Below are 15,125 nucleotides of genomic sequence, written 5' to 3' on the forward strand. Positions count from 1 at the left end.
GCGGCTGCACCCTGACCCGCAGCAGCGCACTCCTCATCTTGAGGACTCCCCAGAACTAGGGCCAGGCGGCAACGCGGCCCGTTTCACGCCCAGCTACCCGGGGAAGACACTGGCACGGAGAGCGCGGGCGACCAGCCCGGCCCCGGGATGCGCCAGGGCGCCCCGGGTGCGCGGGGGTGAGCAGGGAGGGGTGCCCCAAGATGAGCCAGGGTGTGCGGAGGTGAGCGGGGGTGCCCCGGGGTGAGCAGGGATGAGCCAGGGTGCCCCGGGCGCGTGGGGGTGAGCAAGGGTGCCCCTGGGTCCCCGCGGTGAGCGGGGGTGAGCAGGGGTGCTCGGCGGGCTCCAGTCGCCCAGCGCCTGCTTGGTCTCCGGGAGACCTACGGCCCCGCCCTGGAGAGACCGAGGCCGCGGCCCGAGTGCGCGGCGCGGCCCGGCCCGGGGGTTCCCCCTGCCGGCTGCCGCGCGCACCAGCCGGACCGAGCCCGGGCCGCGGAGCTGGGGCGCCTCTGTCCTGGGAGAGTCTTCTGGTGCTGCGGCTCCATCATCCACAGCCTTGCGCGCTGAGATGACTTAAACTGGGGCACACAGATTCCGCTGTCCTTCTCGGAGGGTCAACAGACCAGCCCCCAGAATCCCTTTACTGCTCAGGACACCTGCATGCTGGAATGTCGGAGTCCAGGGGCCTTGCGTCTCCACGGAGCGGGGACGCCACGAGGACCCTGGCCAGGTGACTGCCGCCCAGGCTGGGGCTGCTGCCTCTGCCAGCCAGGAAACTGGATGGGCCCGGAGTCCCCCACTCCCGGCCTCCCTCCAGGGGCACGTGCTGACCGACGCTCTGCCCCTGCCCGGGTTGCGTTTAGTTTATTTCCCTCCACTAAACCCTCAAAGCCCAGAGGGGCCGGAAGGCCTAGGACCCTTGGCCGGGCTGGAGAGCTTCTAGGGGCGCAAAGAGGAGCTCAGAGTCCCAGTGGAGGCAGCTGCAGGAGGACCATTGAAAGCATCTGGAAGGATATAGAGTGTGGCGGGGAGGGGACGGGTCAGTTGAAAAGGCGTGAACACGGCAGGGACGCGTGCACGCCTTAGTGGACATCCACACAAGGCCACCCACTCGGCTTGTGTGAGGGCTGAGGCCTGGGTCCCATCAGCTGGCACATGAGGCCCACACCCCACCGTCTGCACAGGGAGAGCTCCTCTCACCTGCTCCTCCACCCCAAGCCTTCTTGCTCTTCCAGCGCTTTTTATGCAAATTCAAGTATTTAGGAATGTATGTTTTTATTGCCCCCGTTTCTTTTTCTTTTTATTGTGGTAAAATATACATAACACAAAATTTACCATCTTAACCTTTTTTTTTTTTAACCGTCTTAACATTTTTTTTTTTTTTTTTTTTGCGTACGCGGGCCTCTCACTGTCGTGGCCTCTCCCTTTTGCGGAGCACAGGCTCCGGACGCGCAGGCTCAGCGGCCATGGCCCACGGGCCCAGCCGCTCCGCGGCATGTGGGATCCTCCCGGACCGGGGCACGAACCTGCGTCCCCCGCATCGGCAGGCGGACCCTCAACCACTGCGCCACCAGGGAAGCCCCATCTTAACCATTTTTAAGTGCACAGTTCAGGGGCATTAAGTACATTCTCGTTGTTGTGCAACCATCACTACCATCCTCTCCAGAACTTTCTCATCTTCCCAAACTGAAACTCTGTCCCCATTAAACACTCACTCCCCTCCCCTCCCCCAGCCCTGGCTCCGCCATCTGCTTCCTGTCTGTGGGTTTGACTCCTCTAGGGCCTCACATGGTCGGGATCGCACAGTACTTGTCTGTTGCATCGGCGGATTTCACTGAGCGCGATGCTTTCCAGGTTCACTGCCTTTTACTGAAGGAGCTTCCTGCCCCTATGGGCTGACAGTCCAGCAGACAGGCTGTTCTTTGGCCCCGGTGACCCTCAGTGCATTTGCTGGCTAAGACCATGTTGAGCCTGGACACCGTGTTCCAAATAACTGTCCCCCTTTGCCGTGTCCCGGACCACCAGCCTCTGTGCTTCCATGGAAGCCCATGGCTCCAAGGCCCCCAGAATGATCAGGTCGCAGCTCTCCTTCTCAGAGGCATGGACACTCTTTGCGGCTTGTTTTGCAAATGACGGGAGGAACGATTCCCCTTGGCAGGAGAGGCTGCCGGTTCTCAGGAGGCTCTGTCCGTACCAGCGAGAGCAGGCAAGGGGTGTGAAGGCAGAACCGCAGGCGGGGAGTTCCCCGCCCCCCAGCCCCGAACCTCGCGCCTCAGTCGTTGTCTGCAGCAGAGAGAGCAGGGGTCCAGCCACAGCAATCGTCAGGGGCCTTAAAAAGTTAGCCAGCGTGGGCGATCCATCCCAAGGGGAGGCGAAAGGCGTGCGCGCCCAGGTCTGTGTACCAGGGTGCGCGTCACAGAATTGTATATGCTCACAAAACACTGACACCAAGGCTCGTGTCCAGCTGGAGAGGAATGATGAGGTGACAGGACATTGTGCACCAGAACACAGGTGGCCCCAAAGGCCAGGTTTATGAAGAGTGTCCACTGACGTGGAAAGCGTTCCTTACGAAAGGCCAAGTGGGAGAGAGCAGAATGCAAACCCAGGTACCCAACAGAGTCCCGCTTTGACAATTAAATACAATACTAGAGCACTTCGCCGGAGGAGTGCAGACACCAAGGAACACAGCTTGTCCCCCCCGCGTCCCAGGGCAAAGCCGGGCTTGTCCCCAAGGGGCCCCACAGGGCAGCTGGGGAAGCAGCGGAGGCAGGGTGTGTGCTGATGGCTTAGCAGAGGCCACGTCCACCAAAACGTAGGGAGAGGGGTAAAGAGGGGCCCTGGGAGAGAGGGGGGTCCCGAGGTGGGGTCCCGAGATCCGCGCAGCAGTCAGGAGCTCAGACTGAAGCACGGAGACCCAACCGCCCCGATCAGCTCGACCAGGTGTACGTGAGCCTCCCCTCTCCCTCTCTCTGTCTCTCCCTCCTCGTGTGTGTTTTCCTTTTCTCCTCTGCTAGAATTACACAGGAAGCAGATTCGGTTCTGGTTGAAACACACTCGCCAGATTTTACAAAAAGAAACACTTCACAAAGCTTCGGTTCCCTTCTTAAAGCACAAAGCCTCGTGCGGTTCTCCTTGGTGATTTGCGCTGGTCTGGGTGGTCCTGTTGGACAGGGAGGTCTTTAGCAGGTACCAAGGGAAACGGGCACACAGCCTTGGTCAGAAGGGAAGCAAAGTGATGGGGCAATGGGACTGCCTGGGTCCCCACCACAGGGTGCACTGGGCGAGCTCGGCTCCGTGCCCACCTCGGGCCAGACCTTGAGTGGAGACCACCTCCTCCCCGTGCAGGCCCAGGCGCAGGTTCACCCTGGCCTGACTGCCTGTCACCACCACCCCACCCCCCACCCCCCCGCAAAATGGACAAAACACAGTTTAAGTCAAAACCCTCATTTAATCAAGAATCAGAGGGAGGAACGGACAGACGCCAAGGGAACCGTTCCCAGTCCATTTCGGCTCCGCTGTTCTGGAAAAGACCAGGAGGGAGCTGGCATCCACACCGATGTGAATGCCAGGGCTTCTGGAGCCAAGCGAACCCAGAGTGGGACTGGTTCCAGATGGTGACTTCCAGGCCCGGCCATCCAGGTGACACATGTGAAGGCTGCTGCATCCCCAGGGCAGCAGCTGATGGGGATCCAGCCAAGCGCCTGGTGATGGGCTCCTCCGCGAGTGGGAGAGGGAAAGGGCCGCCCTGTGGAGACAGGTGGGCCCTGACCTCCCCGTCCTGCTACGGCTTAGCCCCGCCCCTGCCCCCGGGGGCGTGCCCGCACAGCCATCCATCCTTTCCCGGCCTCCAGATTATTCTGGGGCTGATTAAATTAGCGAATGTAATCACAATCTGAAGCAAGTTAATTGAGAGGATTTATTTGGTCCTGACAGTTTTATGCATGTTTGATTAAGTATTATAAGGTTAGTTTTTGATTTTGCATAATTTACCTTTAAATCCTGCACTGGGGGGGCCCATCAACCATTAACGACCAAAATAAACCTCTTTTAAGATGCATCTATTTATGATTTCTGAATGCGGTATCTTCCAGATTTTTTTGGTGCTGTTGCCAAACTGACAAATATGTTAAAAGTAACATTTTGAGCCATCGCGTTCACCTTATAAATCTTCCGGAATGTACACAATTCATTAAAAGTTTTGAAAGAAGTACAGGTTAGCATTTATATTGCAACAAGTGACATATAAATGCCTATGTTTTTCTTCCAAGCGCGCCATAAAACACACTCGCCCCGCCCGTCTCCTCCGAGCCGGACAAATCGCACACCCTCGGGGGTGATGGTGACTCTGCCACAAATCTTCCCTCCTGTCAGCACAAAACTGTTCAATCAACGGGAGTGTGAGTTGTGTCTTTTGTGAAATTAGCACAGGAGAAAATACAACCTGGGCCGCGGAGCGGGGCGGTGGGTGCTGGAAAGGGGCCAAGCCTCCCCTGCCCGCTTCGCGGCCTGGGTCTGGGTTTCAGGAGGGCACGTCCGTGAGATGGTGGGCCTGCCACCCGGGAGGAGGTCAGGGCCACCAAGGAGACGGGCCGTGTGGTCTCCTTCCCACGGTGAGAGGCCGGGTCCCGGTCCGGGAGCTCGGTCACTGGCAGCATTTAACGCGCACGCATCCTGCCCCGGCCCTGGCTCAGGGCTCCACACTCTGAAACCCTCACCAACAGCCACTGGGGATGCGACATCCAGCTCACGGATGGAGGCTGGACACTTAGGGAGGTTACGTAGCTTAGCCCACCCACTGCAGAGCCCGGGGGGAGTGGGGAGGGAGGGTGGACACACCTCTGAAATCAGGGCAAGTCCAGCTGCCTGGGCCACCCCCCGGCGTCACCCCCCAAGCCTGGAGCCGGGGATCTCCGTGCTGCCCCGGCAAGCAGCCCCAGCTGCTTCCCTCCCACGCCCTTTACCCCTGCACCGTGCGCCCAGGGTGCCCGGACTGGAGCCGGGCGAGCTAATGCCCGCGGATGTCACTGGGCGGTGCCAGGCTGAGGCTTGTTTCCCTCCAAAGCCTGGGCCCCCAGTTCTGAATGCCTGGCACAGGGCAGGCACTTAATCAACCAACCAACCAACCCACCAACCAACAACTCAAGTAGTACTGGGCCGGCTGTGTGCCAGGTACCAGGGCTACGGCTGGAGCTCCAGCTCCAGAGGGGTGGGGTGGGGTGGGGGGCGGCGGGAGGCCTCCCTGCCAGGCACCACCATGCTGAGAGTGGGGTGCCCACAGCTAGAAAGTGCTGGAGCCAGAGCTCAACCAGGCAGGCTGGGTCTGGAGCACACGCTCCGGCCACTCCCCTGCGCTGCCTTCCGTAACTGCTGTCCACTGCTTCTGTGGCGACCTCTGGGGGTCCTACTGGCCCCTGTGACACACTGGCCGAGAATCCACTTTGAGGAGAGGGCATCCTCTCTGGACTCACAGGGCTAAAGGAGGAATCACATCAGGAGTGGGAGATGCTGTGATCTGTTAGCCAGGCACGATGCCCCCCAAAGATAGGCTGGGATTCTGTAACCGAGGACCAGCAAGGAAACAGCCGTTGGTGAGATGACTAGGGATTTTGCCAGAGTGCCAAATCAACTAGTGATGTCTGCAGCGAGTCCGGAGGAGATGGCCCAGTATGCATGCCACGTATTAGCCACCCGTGGGTGGTGAGGAGTTTGGGAGTCAGGCCTGCCTTGAGCAGAAACCTCTTTCCTCGTCTGTAAAGTGGAGGCAAGACTATTCCCCTTGAAGGTGGTTATAAGGATGTGAAATATTTTCGCTCAAACCATCTGGGCATGTGACAAGACCACCCCAAACCTGGTACCGTAAAGCAGTAACCTCAGGGTCCACGAGGCGGGGATTTGGACAGGGCCCAGACAGGGCTTCCCTGCTCTGCGCCATCTGGGGGCTCAGCTGGGAAGACTCAAAAGTCGGTGGGTGACCCAGAGGGCTGGAGCCAAAGTCACCTGGAGGGCCCTTCACTCGCAGGTCTGACACCTGCCCAGGGACACCCGAAGGCTGGGCTGAGCTGGGCTGCCCATGACAGGCTGTCCACATACCCCCACGTGGGCCTGCATCTCACAGCGCAGCAGCTGGTGCTTCCAGGAGCATCCCGGAGGCTGAGGACGAAGCTGCACAGCCCCAGAACCACGGGCGTCACTTGGGCCTCAGGGTCTGGTCACTAAGGCAGTCCAAAGCTAAGGGGAGGGAATTCGAGTCCGTCTCTCTTTTTTTTTTTTTGGTGGTTTTCAATTTCACTCCCTTGAGCACATTATCATTTTCACACATTTTACATTCTTTTTTTTTACATCCTTTTAAAAACATTTTTTCATTACAGTTTATCATATGATATTGAATAGAGTTCTCAGTGCTATACGGTAGGGCTTCGTTGTTTATCCATCCTATATTTAATAGTTCGTATCTGCTAACCCCAAACTCCCACTCCATCCTTCCCCAAGCCCCCTCCCCCTTGGCAACCACCAGTCTGTTCTCTACGTCCCTGAGTCTGTTTCTGTTTCGTAGACAGGTTCATTTGGGTCGTATTTCAGATTCCACATATAGGTGATATCATATGGTGCTTGTCTTTCTTTTTCTGACTTATTTTACTTAGTACGATAATCTCCAACTGCACCCATGTTGCTGCAAAGGGCATTATTTCAGTCTTTCTATGGCTGAGTAGTATTCCATTATATATATGTACCACATCTTCTTTATCCATTCATCTGTCGACCGACATTTAGGTTGTTTCCATGCCTTGGCCATTGTGAATAGTGCTACTATGAACATAGGGGTGTGTGTATCTTTTTGAACCAGAGTTTTGTCTGGGTATATGCCCAGGAGTGGGGTTGCTGGATCACATGGTAGTCTGTCGCTTGATGGCGAGGTGACTGCAGGGCCGTTTACAAGGACTGTGCGGTCGCTGAACGCTAACGTGCCTGACTCCGTTGTCGGGACGTTTGTGAGGATTAAACCCACTGTCACGGGGCTGGAAGTCACACTGGCCCTGCCCGAGGACTGGACAGTTAAAACATGACTGCGGGGCCTTCCCTGGTGGCACAGTGGTTAAGACGCTGTGCTCCCAACGCAGGGGGCCCGAGTTCCATTGCTGGTCAGGGAACTAGATCCCACATGCATGCCGCAACTAAGAGTTCACATGCCACAACTAAGGAGCCAGCATGCCTCAACTAAGGAGCCCACCTGCCACAACTAACACCCAGCGCAACCAAATAAATAAATGTTTTTAAAAAAAAAAATGACCGCAGAGAGGGCAGCCCCTCCCCACACCCAAACCTGCAGGACAGCCTGATGTCTGGGGTCACTCAGCCTCTACTGGACCCTCACTCCCTAGCAAGTGCAGGCACAGTGGAGCTTGTGGGTGGCTAAAGCCGTCCCAAACCTGGCAGTTTGCACCTTCAGCATTCCCTGTGCGCCCTGTGATAAATGCTTGTCTAAACCTGGGTGAGGGAATTCCCTGGCGGTCCAGTGGCTAAGACTCCGAGCTTCTAATGCAGGGGGCCTGAGTTCGATTCCTAGTCGTGGAACTAAGATCCCAAATGCCACCAGGTTTAAACTAGGTTTCTGCAAAGGCAGAGAGTAGAGGGTTTGTGCGCCATCAGGCCTGCTGTAGGAGGCTACTCAGCTCCACGGTAACTCCAAAGCAGCCACAGACAACCAGGGAGCGGGTGCGATTTGGCCCAGGGTGCCCTGGTTTACGGCCGGGGCCTCGAAGCCTCTGATGGACTCAGGCGCTTCTCAGGCCCTTCACGAGGTATCACAGCGGCCGGCTCTGCGACACCACATGCACCGTCCCAGCAGGTGGCGCCAGGCCACTGCCCACAGCCTGGACACCCACGGGAAGGGCGGGGACAGGAGGGGAGGGAGGGATGCCTGGGGGGATGGAGAGCATGAAGGAAACCCCCACTGAATCCCCACACCGGGCCGAGCCTGCGAACAAACACGGCACACTTCGGCGGGGCTCCCCCGGCCCTGCCACTGAGCTGGCTGTGAGGACAAGCCTTGTCTTCGTCCTCGGGGCTACTGAATGAAGCAACAGAACACAGCAGAGCGCATGGTCAGAAGAAGTACTGTTTGTGAAGCTTCTGGAGTTGTTTAAACATGTGCGTGTGTGGACTAGATCACAATGAAAAGATACATCTGACTGTGTGGGCCATGGTAAGAAAACTGAGCTAGTGGGAGAGGCTGGTCCATAAAGGTAGCTTTCGGGGTGTAAGAAAGGCAGAACTGAGAATCCCCCCTGCCAAGGCGGGGGAAGGGGTGGCACACAGTTGGAGGTGGCTTCTCAGAGGTGGGGATATTGATCGGGGTCTTAAAGGGTGAGTAGGAGCTCGTTGGGTGGAGGACAGGTAGAGGGACAGAAAAAGGAAGTGTGAAGGGACACGTCATGGATAGAAGCAATGGGGCCTCCTCACAGAGCCGGGAAGGGGGGCCTGTATAGGGCATCTCAAGGGGACAGAGCTGGACCAGGGTCTAGGGAAAAAAACCAGCACCCTGGGGTAGGGTGCAAAGCAGGGGGGCCACTGTGGAAACCCAGCAGCAGAGAAGATGCATTTTAAGAATCACTTCTTAAAATATCCCTCTTCTCTCCCATCCTCTCCTGCTGCCACTTCGCCTGATCTAGAAACTTCTCAAAATTCTCTGGGCCCCTTCTTCCCCTCTCCAGCATGACCCTGCCAGACTCCTCACCAGCAAAGTTGCAGCTGAAGGGATAGGACCACACGTGCCCGCAGGCATCTGACCCCTTCCTACACGACAGGGCGAGGGTGTGGGCGGGTCGGGGTCAGGACTTGCAAGGGGAGGTGACGTGCTTGCAGGTAGGGGCTCCTGCAGGTGGAGGCTCTCCGCCCTGGCGGGTCAGCCGTCTTCTGTAAAGGATGCCCGAGGAGTTGGCCTCTATCAGAGCGTCCAGTATCCAAAACAGCGACCAGGACCAGGACCCGCAGGCACTGGGGAACAGAACCAGCCGTTCCCACGTGTGTGCAACTAGCAGCTTCTCCACAATTGATAGAATTCAGGCAAACAGAACTTGCCGACTAAATCCAAGGCGCGTGAAGTTTCCCCCACCCTAACCTCGATCGGATTAAAATGTTTAAACACGTCTACACGGAAATCCTCATTCTCCTGGCAAAGGGCAACCCCAGGGCTCCGTGGGTGTCAGCCAGCCCGCCCTGACTCCCTACACTTGGGGACCTTGGTGTCCGTGGGTGGTCAGCCGGCCACTCTTCCCTACATTTGGGGACGTGCGTCCATGGGTGGTGTCACGCAGTCCGCTCCAGACTCGCCGGGCGGCAGACACGCAGGACCGCGGCCGATCCCGGGACCTTTGGCAAGCGCTCTCCCAGGGCCGGAAGAACAGCTGCGCCCGTAGGGCCCGCGCCTGCGCACTGCCAACCGCCTCGGGTGCGGCGGCGCATGAGCAGAGGAGCTGCCCGGGGGCTCCGCGGCGCAGGTCCGCTATCTGCGCCTGCGCAGGACGGGCCGAGGCGCCGGCGGCGTAGGCGGGGTGGTGTAGTCGGCTGGCAAAGTCAGGGGCGCGCGCGCACGCACGCACGCACGTACGCCCAGGGGAAGCGCCGAGTTCCGGGCGCTCGGTGTCGGCACGGAGCTGGGGGAAGGGAGGCGCTCTCCGTGTCAGCTCGGGCGGAGGGGCGTGAGGGAAGTCCTACGGTGGCCGCAGAGGGACGGCGCTACGGCTCCCACGCTAGGCCAAACGCCGCCGGCCACCGGGCGCGGGAGCCCCTGGCCCTTCGGGGCGGCCCCGGGCGGGGACGCGTGAGGGTCCGGGCCGCGCCGTCGGCACCATGCGGCCGCCCTGCTCCCGGAGCCCCGAGGGACAGGGGGCCGCGCGGCTCGGGACGCCGGCGCTGAGAGGGCACCCGGTGAGCGGGCGGGGGTGCCCGGGCGGGGCGGGGGCGGCTCCCGGGGGCGCTACGGGTCGGCCCTGCCTCCGGGATCTGGGGCCCGGCACCCCCCAGAAGCGAGCGCGTGGGTGCCGCGCGGACGCCCCGGCCCCGACCTGGAAGCCCGTGGCGCACATGCGTTGCCCGCGGCCAGGTGGCGATGGGAGGATGGCGAGCGGCCCGCCCGAGGCGCGACTCCGCCGCGTGAAGGGAGCACCGACATCTGAGTGCCATTAGCTGCTGTCAGACCGCGTTCAGACCGAAGCCTGTGGGAAGCGCTGGGGCTGTGGGCAGGGGAGGGTGGACGCGCCCGGCCTTCCCCTCCTCCGCCTCCGGCCAGAGCACCACGTGGGCGGCCGGAGAGGGAGCTAGCAGAAATCCCCCTGCAGGCCCTCAGGCTACAAGCCATGCGATGGGACGCAGATGCCCTCGGCAGTGCCTCCCCGGAGCCTGTAACCAACTTTGCTGCTCCGATTTTACACGTCCTTCCGAACTCCCAGTTCTGTGTTTCCAGCCACGATTCAGGCGAGCTATAAATGACACTTGCCAGGCAGAACTAGAGAAGCACTTGCCGTTTCTCCTCTCCTGTGGCGGCCCAAGCCACAGGGCCCGTGCCCTGCGACAACACCACTGGCCCTGGGCCGCCATCCTCTCCGCCAGGCACGGGCAGCACTTGCCCGGAAACGTTCCATTTGCCTATAACCACAGCACCGCTGCGAGCCCAGCGCTCGACATCCCCGTTGTGCGGAGCAGGGACGGTCTCGGGGGGTGAGGTGACCTGGCAAAGGTCACTCCTGGTGAACGACAGCACCAGGGTTCAGGCCCCGCAGGGGAGCCCAGAGCCCGGTGCCGGCTGCCTGGTCCCCAGCACTTGGCCTGTCAAGTTGCTGAAGAGAACGGCCCCCGTCTGCCCTGTGGACACCCTCTCCCTCGTCCTGTCCTGTTGTGTGGCTGCCACTCGGGGACTTATTCGCCCTGGATAAAGCAGCCACAGAAGCGCAGGCAGGCATGGGCATCCCAGATCAAAGCCGGACGGTGAGTCCAGTGAAGGGGACTCGCCGAGCCTGGGGGAGGGGGCGGTTAGCCAGGGTTTCTGTCGGCCCTTCCTCGTGGGTCTTGGCATTGACTGCCAGGGGGCCTGCGGCCACTGTCCTGACCCTTCTTCCCGGTGTCGCTGGTGGAATTTTGGTTCCCACGTGATTGGGGCTCCCTTTGGAGTGTCCTCGGTAGCAATTATGAAAAGAGTAACCCCGGGGGATGTGAGCGGATCCCAAGTCCCAGACTCGGTCTCCCTGCGGCCCCGCGCTGGCTGATGTCCCGGCTGACCTGGCTCCTCTCCGTGTCGCTCTCCCTGCAGGCCCACGCCTCCCCCGGGACTCAGCCTCGGCCTCCCAGGCCCAGGCACCCACGACGCCTATGCTGACTGCCGCCCTGGGCCCAATGCCGGTCATGCCCATCCCCCGGCGGGTGCGCTCCTTCCAGGGCCCGCACACCACCTGCCTGCACGCCGCCTGCGGCCCGGCACGCGCCTCCCGCCCGGCCCGCACCAAGTACAACAACTTCGACGTGTACGTCCGGGCACGCTGGCTCTACGGCTTCATCCGCTTCCTGCTCTACTTCAGCTGCAGCCTCTTCACGGCCGCGCTGTGGGGCGCGCTGGCCGCCCTCTTCTGCCTGCAGTACCTGGGCGTGCGCGTCCTGCTGCGCTTCCAGCTCAAGCTGTCGGCGCTGCTGCTGCTGCTGGGCCGTCGGCGCGTGGACTTCCGCCTCCTCAACGAGCTGCTGGTCTACGGCATCCACGTGACCATGCTGCTGGTCGGGGGCCTGGGCTGGTGCTTCATGGTCTTCGTGGACATGTGAGGGCGCCGCGGGCTCTTCCGGGGACGGTTTCCGGTGACCCGGCCGTAGATGCACCTGCAGTGGGCGCTTTTCTCAACGCGGTAGGTTGGGGCCCTTTCTGCCCTGTGTCAGAGGCATAATCCCGCCCCGGCGCCTGCGTCTCTGGCTCAGGAAAGGGCTGAGACTTCTGTGAAGGGTACACTGGCGCCCTCCCTCCTGCTGGCCTTTGCTCAGACCCTTTCTGTGTGTGGTTTCGGTGCGGTGTCCCCTGCGCCACCTGCTTGTGGTTCCAGCCTGCACTTTCCAAGCTATTCCCGGGGCGGGGGGGCGGGGGGGGACGGGTATGGGTCCAGTCTGTACTTGGAGAGCCTGTGTCCCTGTCCCCTCTCCAGGGCAATGGTGTCACCAGTGGTGTTGGAGGCCCCCGGGAGGGGTGTGCTACCCAGGTGCAGATCTGGAGGGGAGATCCTCCTGGCCGCACAGCCCCCTCCTGTGCACGCCCGGCCCCCCGCCCTAGCCTTGGGGAAGCGTCAGTCTCCACCAGCTGGTGCACCACACTGCCACCAAGCTCTTCACTCTGCCCTGGGCCACCGAGTCCTCACTCAGCCCACGGACGCTCCTCCATTTGTTACCCTGAGAGGCGTGGGGGTCCTGAGTCCCAGGCCGGGCTTCAGCGGCACCTCGGTTTGCCTGTCAGTGCCTAGATCAGGGGCCAGCCCAGGGGAGTGCCGGGTCCAGGGCTCCACTCTTCAAGTGTGGATTTCTGGGGAGGCAACTCAGTCTCTTTCTGGCCTCAGGGGGCTTTCAGTCTCTTCCCCTCAGGGAACGTCCAGGTTCGAGACGTGTCTGTTGGAAGAAACACCTCTTGGAAATCAGGGTTGCACCAGGGCTGGACCTCCGAGTGAGGAGCTCGGCGGCCCCTTTGTCCCTGCCTCGGCGGTTGTTAGAGCAGCTGGGAGTACAAAGCAAAAATGAATGTGGGCCAGGAAAGAACCAGTGGTCCAGGGGTGCTTCCGGTTGCAGAGAGAACATACCAGAGGGCCAGTTTTGCCCAGACCCCTCACCGTGGCCTCCATCAGATGGGGACAGGGTAGCCGCAGGCCTTGTGGGCAGGCGAGGGGCACTGAATAATTCAGCTGGGACAACAGCCAGAGGCGGGACATAGGGCCCCATATTGAGGGTGACAGGGAGGCCGATGCTACTTCACCCCAAGTTGTCCCCACACCCGCAGGCACGGGCGGTAGCCCCTTCAACCCTGCCTGGCCGGGTCCCCCAGTGGCCAGGGGGAGCTGTCGGGGCAGTTGTGTGCCACTGGAAAAAAAAGCCAAATCAGGTAAAGGAGGCAAAAAACACTTGGCTGTAAACTGTGCTCTTTAATTTGTAGCCAGCTTCTGTCGGACGATTGTCCACTCGAGGTCAGTGGACAGCTCCTCCGAGGGAATCGGGGGGTGAGTCTCTCCCGGTTACCTGGACGGCAGGCAAGGAGCCGACCCACACGGACCCCACTTCTCGGCGCTGCAGAGGACGTTTTGCACCAAATCATGCTGTTTCCTAAAAGCTTTGTTCTGTGTTAGTTGACTCATGTTACTCTGAGGCCCCCTCTGAGGTGGGCACGTGTCCACGGGGCTGGGGCAGCAGGGGGGTCACGGTGGTGTGGACACAAAGCTGCTTGGTGTCTTGAGTGCCTGTGAAATTCTTTATGAAGTGAGCCACCTGCATTAAACTTATTTTTTTAACACATTGACAGCGTGACTGTTTGAAGCTCAAAACGTTTATACCTTTTTTAAAGGATATAAGCAGCCCCAAATGCCACAGATGCCGTTCTTCACGAGTCAGATCCGAACCTTGCAAAGCAGCCGTCTGCCATGCTGGAGAAGGAGTGTGATGGGCTGTAGGGCCACCCTGCCATGAGTCCAGGGGCCCCACCGCTGGAGCCTGTCCTGGGGATTTGGCTGGGGAGGCAGCGAGAATTTGTCAGCGCTGGCCAAGCGGGGGGCCTGGTGAGGTCCAGGAGGGCTGAGTTCAACCAACAGGCAAGTGTGTATCGTCCTTATCAGACAGATGACGCCCTCAAGTGCCAGGACGGCAGCCGGATGGGGAGACGCTTACCCACAGGAGAAAAACTGGAAGGAAACCAGGGTTAGGAATCCTTGTGTAACCAAAAAGCAATTGGAAAACGAGTGACAGGTTATTAGTTAGTATCTCTATCGTGGAAAGGCTTCCCTGGCTTCTGTGCAGGGGACGCTCACGTTTCTCCCTTGCAAAGACTTCCTCCCACGTGATGATGAGGGTGATGCCCTTCCACGCAGCCAGTGTGGCCAGAAATGTGGCCCCGGAAGAGCTGGGGGTCCACGACAGAGCGGCGTAGCTGCTATCTCTGGAATTTTGTGGAACTTGACGTTTCAGAAAAAAACAGTCCGAGTCCTTTTGGGGTTCAGCCTGTGGTGGCAGAGCTGGTAAAGTCCTCGCAAAAGCCTTGGCCCCCCGAGCAGTCGCAGAGGACCCTTGGGAGGGGCAGTTGGCCCCCCGAGCAGTGGCAGAGGACCCTTGGGAGGGGCAGTTGGCCCCCGAGCAGTCGCAGAGGACCCTTGGGAGGGGCGGTTTGCTGCACAAAGCCTGGCCGAGGAGCGGGTGGGGATGCGGCTTCCCGGCCGGGAGACCACTCTCCGGCGTGCTGGCTTCACTGGGAGCGGCTGGCAGTGGGCAGCACTGCCCCAGATCTGTCCTCTCGCCGCGCTGGAGCCTCGGGTTTGCCCACCTTCTGCAGCGTCCACAGGCCTCCTGGCCTGGCCTCCCCTGGTTTTGCGCAGGTTGGAGCGTTTTCTTCAGTGGGTCTCTAGACCGGCGCTGTCCAGCAGGACTCGTGTGTGGTGGGGGTGCTGTCTGCACCGTCTGGTGCGGGAGCCACCAGCCCGTCCTCCGGGCTGAACGAACCCCATGTCCCCCTGGGGGGACAGTCACCATTTTCAAAGAGCGCACGCTGAGCCGGCCACCGCAGGGAGGCAGGGGCATTCTGCCCAGACTGTGCCCTAGTTACCAGTTCGGGCACCGTCCAGAGAGGGGTCTCAGCCCGGGGACCCCGGGAGCAGCGCCGCTGCTGGGGGGGAGACAGCACCTGGACGGTGGTGGTGACACCGGGCCTTGATTTTGGGAGTCGGGGAGGGTGGGGGAGGGCGGGCAGGCAGTGTGACCACAGAGAAGGGAGCTGGCCAGGGGAGGGGACGAGCAGTGCCCCAGCGAGAGCTGGGGGCGGGGCGAGGCCTGGGAGAGTCGGAGGGGGCACTGGGAGCCTGGCGGCTTGGGGAGAGGACGGTCAGATCTGGGGGCGGCCATCCCGGGCA

The 15,125-nt window shown here is 60.5% G+C and overlaps 1 protein-coding gene across 3 annotated transcripts; it reads left to right on the forward strand.

Annotated features, from left to right (window-relative positions):
* Positions 1 to 9,570: 9,570 nt before the first annotated feature.
* TMEM250 (transmembrane protein 250) lies at positions 9,571 to 13,525 on the forward strand. Of its 3 annotated transcripts, none has more exons than XR_009564213.2 (3): positions 9,571 to 9,924; positions 11,303 to 11,885; positions 13,169 to 13,525. XR_009564213.2 is itself a non-coding variant. In XM_060300165.2 (2 exons), the coding sequence occupies exon 2, from the start codon at positions 11,362 to 11,364 to the stop codon at positions 11,803 to 11,805; it is 444 nt and encodes a 147-aa protein (XP_060156148.1). In that variant the 5' UTR covers positions 9,935 to 10,980; positions 11,303 to 11,361; the 3' UTR covers positions 11,806 to 13,525. The 3 variants fall into 3 exon arrangements, 1 of the variants encoding a protein (XP_060156148.1); XR_009564212.2 differs by lacking the exon at positions 9,571 to 9,924 and adding an exon at positions 9,935 to 10,980; XM_060300165.2 differs by lacking the exon at positions 9,571 to 9,924 and adding an exon at positions 9,935 to 10,980 and having other exon boundaries at positions 11,303 to 13,525.
* The last annotated feature ends 1,600 nt before the right edge of the window (positions 13,526 to 15,125 follow it).

The sequence above is a fragment of the Globicephala melas genome, chromosome 6, assembly GCF_963455315.2.
Source record: "Globicephala melas chromosome 6, mGloMel1.2, whole genome shotgun sequence".
NCBI classification, from domain to species: Eukaryota; Metazoa; Chordata; class Mammalia; order Artiodactyla; family Delphinidae; genus Globicephala; species Globicephala melas.

What these genes read in the sequence shown, in the direction of transcription:
- TMEM250 (XM_060300165.2), top strand. Translation starts at nt 11,362, where the DNA reads ATGCTGACTGCCGCCCTGGGCCCAATGCCGGTCATGCCCATCCCCCGG.